General features: G+C 36.9%; 1 protein-coding gene across 1 annotated transcript; it reads left to right on the top strand.

The window, feature by feature from the left end:
- Positions 1-388: 388 nt before the first annotated feature.
- Positions 389-4498, top strand: LOC117615359. Its single transcript, XM_034344433.1, has 4 exons — positions 389-460; positions 1074-1141; positions 3700-4064; positions 4122-4498. The coding sequence occupies exons 1-4, from the start codon at positions 389-391 to the stop codon at positions 4496-4498; spliced, it is 882 nt and encodes a 293-aa protein (XP_034200324.1).
- The last annotated feature ends 4010 nt before the right edge of the window (positions 4499-8508 follow it).

The following is an 8508-nucleotide window of genomic DNA, read 5'->3' as shown; positions in this document are numbered from 1 at the left end:
ACGAGCGCGTAGGTGTTTTCGGATTGGAATTTGGTTACTGTTTGAGTCTCGAACGAATTTTGCCTATTGTGCGATTTCGGGTTTGATATGTTCGGACCGTTAGATCAAAATCAAACTCACGTATATTGTACCTTTTATTTTTAGGATCGTGTATGATTTGACGGATCTTGGATTGGAATCCCGGACACTACGAACTCGCAAATCTTAAGTCAAGAATCTTAATAAAATTATATGTGCTTACAAATATTCGTATATTTTATTAATTTGTATGTGTATTAATGAAATTGTGCGGTTGTCAAACCTGATTAGAGGTCGTAAGGCGGTGATGACTATATAGAGTTCGGAGCCCCTGGCTCAGCCGACATCTGCTGCCACTGCGCCAGCACTGATGGACCACTTGGCAGTTGGTCCCATGGGGTCCCAGGCGCCTGCTTTATTGGCTTCATCAGTGGCGCAGCCTGTTAGCGCTAGGCGGCGTCATCGGCCAACCAGCACCACCAACACCACATTGACTGATGCGTTGGGGTCACAGCCAGATATAGAATTCCTTCAACTCCAGTTCTTTCTTCTTCTTCTTTTTTTTGTTTTGTTTTGTTTTTGTTTTTGTTTTTGTTTTTGTTTTTGTTTTTGTTTTTGTTTTTGTTTTTTTGTTTGTTTTTGTTTTTGTTTTTGTTTTTGTTTTTGTTTTTGTTTTTGTGTGTGTATTTTATAGTTAAATTTTTTATTTATTTAACATTAATGTCATCTTTCTTTGCAGCCAAGAAGAACACCCGAGGGCCGTGTCGGCAGTTGAAGACGGCGAAGGTCACCCGGGTGACCAACAGTCGTATCAACATCGGATACGACGAGCGACATCGGGCTGCACCGACGGCGGAGTTGCATAGCTCCTTGGCCCACGACATTGGTCATGTCGTTCGGAGCCATTGCCCGATGAAATGGAAGTCTTGGAAGGTCATGCCTGACGAGATCAAGACGGAGGTTCGCGGCCAGTTGTCGGTATGTAGGCCTTTTAATTCTTTTTCTTTCAAACTTTATATTTCTATTATTTAATGTATGTAATTAATTTATTGCAGACTAACTACAACTTGAAGGACCTCGACGACGAGTCATTGGCATACATCAACAAACTCTTCTCTGAGAGGTACAAACAGTGGAAGAGCAACTTGCACCACTATTTTGAGGCGTTTGATGATCCGCAAGTCACTCTTTAGGAGGGTTACCGAAGGAGCTTGAGGGGTGGGAGGATAGTTGGGCGTGGCTCTGAGCTCATTTTCAAATGCCCGCTTTTGTGGTAATTTGTAATATGAATTTCAAATTTATTATATATTTCTTACTAATGTTTATTTAATTTTTTATATTTCATTTCAATTTCAACTAATACGTTTTATTTTTTGTATAACAGAATAAAGTCAAAGTCAATAAGGGCAATAGGAAGAAGAAACTCTTCTCCATCATTCAGGTTTCAGGCCATTCTCTTATAGGATGGATGCACGGAGGCAGGTAATAATAAAATAATTTTTATTTAATTTATTTTTTTCGTACTAATATTTTTCTTCTCTTGTTCAATTTAGGGGGGTCCAAATTCCCAAAGATCGACATCTTTGCCGACGTTTATGTTCGACCTGGGAATGAGTTGGCCGAGTCCCTTCATGTAAGTATTATTTCATTTAAATTCTTATGTTACGCATTCAAGTTTAAAGGTTATTATATGAATGTTTTAATTTATTTTTTATTCTATGCTAAACAGACGACGATGGTGGAGAGGAGCCAATTGGTTCTTCAGGAGTCCACCTCCCAACTTCCTCCCAATACTCTGATCGAGTCTGTGGATCCTCCACAGGATGCTGGGTTTTAGATCTTGACGGAGACTTTGGATCAGACTCTCGGGAGGAGGCCGAGGACATATTGTTGAGGGATGGGGAATGCCAGGAGGAGGGAACCTAGACCATGTTCATTAGCGCAGTCAAACAGTCAGGTGACTACTTTGACATCACAGGTGGTTACTCTTCAGAGTCAGATGTCGGTCATTCTGCAGTCCCTCGCACAGTCCGGCATTCCAGTCGCTCATTTTGATGCGCCGACCTCTGAGCCCGTCCACCCCGAGCATCCCCACCAGACGACGGCTCATGTAGACCCCCCGACTTCCGAGCCGCATGTGCCAGATGACAATGTAGATTTTGGAACATTATTTGATTAGTTTATTATTTTCATAATTATTTTTTAAATATTTCTCTTGTAGTATACATTTATTTTATTTTATATAATAAATGTGTTCTTTACAATTCATTTTTTTATTGCAATTTCATTTTATTACCAAAAAAAAAAAAACACCAAATTTTTTTTTGACCAAAAAAAAAACCTAATATTAAATTTAAATAATATATTCGCGAGACCATTACCTTTTTTTTATTTTGTAATGAATTTGCGCGACGAAGTCTTTCGTCACACGAAAAGGATATGCTCGACAACGGCAATTTCGTCGCGCAATTTCTTTTGTCTGGTAAACGTTGGAGACACGAATTGAGCGACGAAGAACTCTTCGTGCCGCAAATATCTACGACACGAATCGTGCGACGAATATTATCCGTTGCGCATTATTGTCGCGACGAACAATCTTTCGTCACGCATAATTTTGTGCGACGAACAGTTGTGTCGTCCCTGAACCTTTTGTGCAACAAAGGATAACCATCGTATAGTTTTGCACGACAAATGAAAAAATTGGTCGCGCAAAGTCTTTCTTCACGCTCTTTGCGCGAAGAATTTTCTGTTGTGCTTGAACTAGGTTTGACTTGTAGACCAAGTGTAATAGGTACCCCTATGACACCTTAACAGTGTATGTGTAAAAAAAACCCCTCCTCCTTCCTACAAAAAGTTTCAAAGAGATGAAGGGTATGACGGACTTGTCAATGTAGTCACAAGTGATTGTTTTGACCCGTAAGTTATGAAATAGTAAGTATGTACTTGATTGCAACAAAAAGTTTATTACATAAACATGACTGATAAAATTGAAATTACATACAACTGATACAAAAAATCAACCAAAATGTAGACAAAATGTGTCATTTTTCAACAACAGCAAAAAAATATAACTACACGTTTGGATGAGGAAATTTAAGAGTACAAAGGATTTCATAAATTATGGAATTTAAAATGACGGAAATTAATGTTCTAGAGTTTGTAAAGTTTCTTGTTTGGGTGACGGATTTAAAACACGGAATTTAACCTTTATTTGTAAAGTTATGTTTTTTAAAAACTCAATCGCTCTTGGGATTTTAGAAATGACGACTTTAGATAGAATTTAAAGTTTGGATTTATGATCTTCAAATTCTAAGTTTTTTCCCACAAGGAATTTCTAAATTTCTATGTTTTTTTATCCAAACACGGGAATTGGTTCATGCCAATTTAGAAATTCTGAGTTTTGTCAAAATCCCAAGTTTATTTTCCTCATCTAAAGGGACCGTAAAGGAAAGTAGATGTGCTCCCCACTCTGCACCGGAGTTCGAATCCCCTTCCCTAGTTTAGATTAGATTAAAATAGAATATCGCTTGTATAAAATATATTAAAAACCGAAGGAAAAGAAACGGACGCACCTGACACCTTAAGCCTTGGAGGCACAGGAGACACTGGCTACGCTCTTCTCTCCAATGAAAGATTTGAGGTGTGCGTTACTGTTCAACATCGAAGCCGAAAAACTTTCAGGATTTACGGTTCCAGCAATGGCTTGCTTTGTCTGTCATATGAAAAATTGAACGTCAACAGTCCTATATGGATATATAACCCATCACTTAAGAAACGTGTGACCCTACCAAGGACCAGTTTGTTGTGGCAGCTCCTTCCAGGGAGCAGCATGTCGTGGCGGCCTTTATTCGGATATGGCATGACTCTTGCATTCGGGTTCCACCTGGGTTTGAATGATTACAAGGTGGTAAGGAAGGTATCAATTGATGTAGAGGAGCTTCTCTCTGCAGTGGAGATTTATAGTTTAAGCACAAAGTCTTGGAAGATGGTTGATGTAATTCCTCCTTTGATAAAGAGCATGAAGTGGGTTTGTGGATATGGAATGTGTAATGGAGTAGCATATTGGACTATGTCAAACTAAAAGGATTATCTTGTGTCTTTAGACGCCGGCAATGAGGTATTTCAAGAAATGCAGCTACTGGAGGGTATTGCCGGTGGGATTAACTCTGTTGAGGAGTACAAAGAATCAATTTGCTTGTTGCAACTCAACAAGGATGGGCAAGAGGAGCATATTAACATCTGGATTCTCCAAGAAAATTATTTTAAAAAGTTGGTCACTGTTGGTTTTCCTGGAATGAGTCTTACCCCATTGGGATTTAGAATGAAAAATGAACTTCTTCTCGAGCTTCATGAACAAGATAGTAAAGGATCTGATCTGGCTATATATAATCTTGAGTCCAAGCAGCTCACTCAAACTGGAATTAGGTTGGTGAAAAATTACTATGATGCCTATTCTGTGGCTACTTACGTTGAAGTTTAGTCTTACTCATGGATTAGAAGGAAGAATTTCAAATTATTATAGGTTTGGTATGTGTGTTGTGTTGTTTTTTTTTTGGGGAGTATTTTCATATTCATGTTTTTTTTGTTGGTCAAAATTCATGTATTTTATGTTGCTGCAAACATTTTTGTGACAGTTTTTATGTATTTTATGTGGTGTTGATCATTTTAATATTCCAAATTAAATTATATAGCATTTGCTTTGTGATTTTGCTGAATAATGATAGAAATCTCTATCTGAGTTAGTTGTTAACCATCATTTAGGCTATGGTTATTTGAGAGTTGGTTAAGTTAACTCTATTTTAACTGAGAGAGTCTGTATTGAGAAGTTTAGTTGAGAAATATTGTATTCTGTTCTTATCAAATAAATAATAGCACTTTGTTGTTCTTGAGATATTGAGTCAAGATAGAAGGCATTTTCTTATATTTGTAAATATTAGCATCATCAGTGCACTGAAGTTAGACATATTATCATGGAAAATACTTCTCTCCTTATTATGTAAGTAAGAGCTTTTACATTCCTGCCAATAACAGTGTGATATGTGCGCAGAAGTTTTTCTTCTTATGTTTTTTATGAATTATTTTTACATATGTGTCAAACTGTGATTTGCAAAGAAGAGTATCTCTTTACAGGGAAGGAGGCAATGTGACAAATTGAAACTAAGGTATAAATTCAGGTGACATTTCGACAATTAATATATAATATACATGTAAACCAAATTTAGGGTCCTTAAAAGATTGGGCCCTTGTGTGATGGCACTACTTGCACTACCCCAGAGCTGGCCATGCATGGGAGCATATAAAGTTGTTGGGCTTGTCACATAAATAGCATGCTCTAATAGACTAATACTACACAGGGATAGACCTACAGCTAGCCCAAGTGAGTTTTTAATTTATTTCTTATAGTTAATATATATATATATATATATATTTTTAAAGGTTTAATCTGGTTCAGAATTTAACAGTCCACTTGTAAGGTAAATTTAGCCCATCTAATTTTGAAATCTTGAATCCATCCGTAATATTATATTAATGGCATGTTTACTAATCCGCAATTAAATTAGGAGGAATTGAATTGATGAGAATTAGATTCCGAATTCTTATTGAAGTTGTTTACTAAACCATATGAATTGAGGAGAGTTAGATTCCGGATTCATTTTAAAGTTGTTTACTAAATCATATGGAATTAGGGTATGCGTCGTGCTAATTACTAAAATGTTCTTGTTGTTGGGTTAAAGTGGATGGCAAATTTGGAATTTTTAAAATTATGTGAGGATATAATGAGTAAAAAAGATGAATTCCTAATAGGTTAGTTTTCCGAGAAATAGGATACCACCTCCTACCCAAGAATTGAATTCCTCCAAAATCAGAAACTCAATTCCTAATTTTATTTGGGTTTCACTTAATTCTTTGATGTGAAGTAAACGCAAGAATCCTTCATAGATGGAATTCAATTCGTGATGAAAATTCCAATTCTTGATTAGTAAACACTCCATAAAATATGAGCATCCAATCAAGAACCAATTCACGATATGGGATACTCTCCAGGAACAAAAACGTTTCGGGATGTACGTTGGAGTATTTTTTGCTTTGACTGCCAGATATATGCATATGTAATCCATCAATCAGAGGTTTATATGTTAGAGATACAATATAAATTCCCTAACTGAATGGAAATCAATAAAGAGCCCATTGGGTTGTTACTATCAGCCCAATATAATCTTTATATTGCATTGAGTTTTTTTTCTTCTTATAAAGCATGTGAAAGGAGGAAATCGAACCTATGATCTATGATGTAAAATAAATGTTCTAACTACTTGAGTTATAAGTCCTTTATAATTTTTTAGAAAATATTTTGTGGGTTTACATTGGCCTTTCCCTTTTTCAACTTGGAAGTTAGAACTTTCCTTTTTGTTTTTTATTTTGTAGGCTTTTTTATTCTTCTCTCCCTGCCCTCTATCTCTCTCCTTCCCCATATATTATTGCCTTCTTATTATTTAATATCGTCCTTCCCTTGTCTTCAAATCTCATAACCCGTTGATTGATCAAATAGAAATAAAAATTTCTTCCATCACATCTGTCCCGCTGCACAGTCGTCAGGCTTCTCAGGTAATTAAGGTTGTATTTTCTGTAGATGTGGATTTTCTTCTTCAGTTTTGCTTTTCACGGAGTTGCAGCTCCAAGTTTACCACTGCTTATATTTTTGTTTGCTCCACATGTTTACTAACTAGACACTTAGAGAATGTCTCAATCAAAGATTTAAAAAATCATTATGACATAAACACGTCTGCTTTTTTCCTCCCTTGAAAGTGGAATTTTTGTATGAGAGTTTGGAAGTTCAAGAACTGTTTATAAGCTGGCCTACATTTTAATATTTGACAAACATGGATCTCCTCTTTATGCAAACGACTTTCCTTTTTTTTTCATGTTCTTCCCATTACAAACTAAAAGTGAGAGTCGATTTTCCTTTTGGGTTGGGTTAAAAAAAAATTTCATGCAACAATATTAGGGTAGAAATTGAACAAAGGACCATGGGTATAGGGTTGGAGAAATTATTGTACGTTACTGGAGTATAGCTACGTGATATAACTTGTACACTTGTTATAATATGGAGTACACGATAGAGTTTTTTTTTTTTCCACCTTTTAGAGAATGATATCAATAATATCCACTTATATTATAACACGTAGCCATACTATCATACTATATTATAATTACTTGTAGGATTGAATGTAGCACTAGGTCTAGAATTATTTCCCAATTTTGTTTTCTAACTTATGTCTGTATTATACCTTCCTCTACGTCCACAAACTGCAAGAATTCCATTTACATCCCTGAAGAAATCTTGATCGACATCCTACTAAGACTACCAGTAAAATCCCTTGTTCGGTTTATGTGTGTTTGCAAATCATGGAGGGATTTGATTGAAAGCTCGAGTTTTACAGGCAGACATCTTAATAGGAATGTTAAAAACCATGGCCTTACTTTTCTAGTTGGTCTCGAGTGCACTGAAGTCAAACCCAAAATTCGCCATTCCATTTTCTCTAATGAAACATTTAAGGCAACATGCTTGGACATGGGAGGTTTTGGGCTATATGGTTCAAGTAATGGTTTAGTTTGTCTGTCATGTAAAAGTCTGGATTTGCATTGTCCTGTAACCATATGTAACCCATCAATCATGAGATTTGTCCGCCTTCCAGTCACCAACGTTTCTTGCCCTCCCAAATACCAGCATCGTTGTGTTCTTACATTTGGGTTCAACTCCAGGCTCAACGACTACAAGGTAGTAAGGTTGGTAACGTTTATTCGGGGGAAGAAATGCAATGAAGTGGAGGTTTACAGTTTAAGTACAAACTCTTGGAAGAGCATTGGTGTAATTCCTCCTTGGATATATGCCTTGGGCTGGCACTCTGGACGTGCAGTTTCTAATGGGATAGCATACTGGATTATGGGACGGGAAGAGGGTGATAGCTTTCATCTCGTGTCGTTTGATACTGGCAGTGAGGTATTTGAACAAGTGTTGCTGCCGGAGGCTATTGTGGAGGGAATTGAAGGCGTTGAGGGAGAAATTCAGGCGTACAAGGAGTCGGTTTGCTTATTGCAATGCGAAAGAAGTGAGCCAGAGCTCCACGTCGGCATATGGGTTCTCCAGGAGAAGTGTTTAAATAAGATGCACACTGTTGTTATTCCTGGAATATGGCCTATGCCGTTGGGCTTTAAAACGAATGATGAACTCCTCGTGAACTATGTTGGAAAGAAAGGTGAAATTTATCTGGCTATTTACAATCTTCAAACCAAGCAGATCAATGAAACCAGAGTTAGCTTGCCCAAGCATTGTTCTCTTGACTCTGATGCTGTGGATACTTATGTTGAAAGTTTACTCTTACTCAAGGGTTGGAGCACCCAAACTTAGAAGAATTTCATGTGTATCTTATGTCCTTTATGCTGTGGAAAGTAATATGGAAAATGTAATATCACCTCGTTTTTTTTTTT

The sequence above is a fragment of the Prunus dulcis genome, chromosome 1, assembly GCF_902201215.1.
Source record: "Prunus dulcis chromosome 1, ALMONDv2, whole genome shotgun sequence".
Taxonomy (NCBI): domain Eukaryota; kingdom Viridiplantae; phylum Streptophyta; class Magnoliopsida; order Rosales; family Rosaceae; genus Prunus; species Prunus dulcis.
This window is presented reverse-complemented; position numbering and strand designations above follow the sequence as displayed.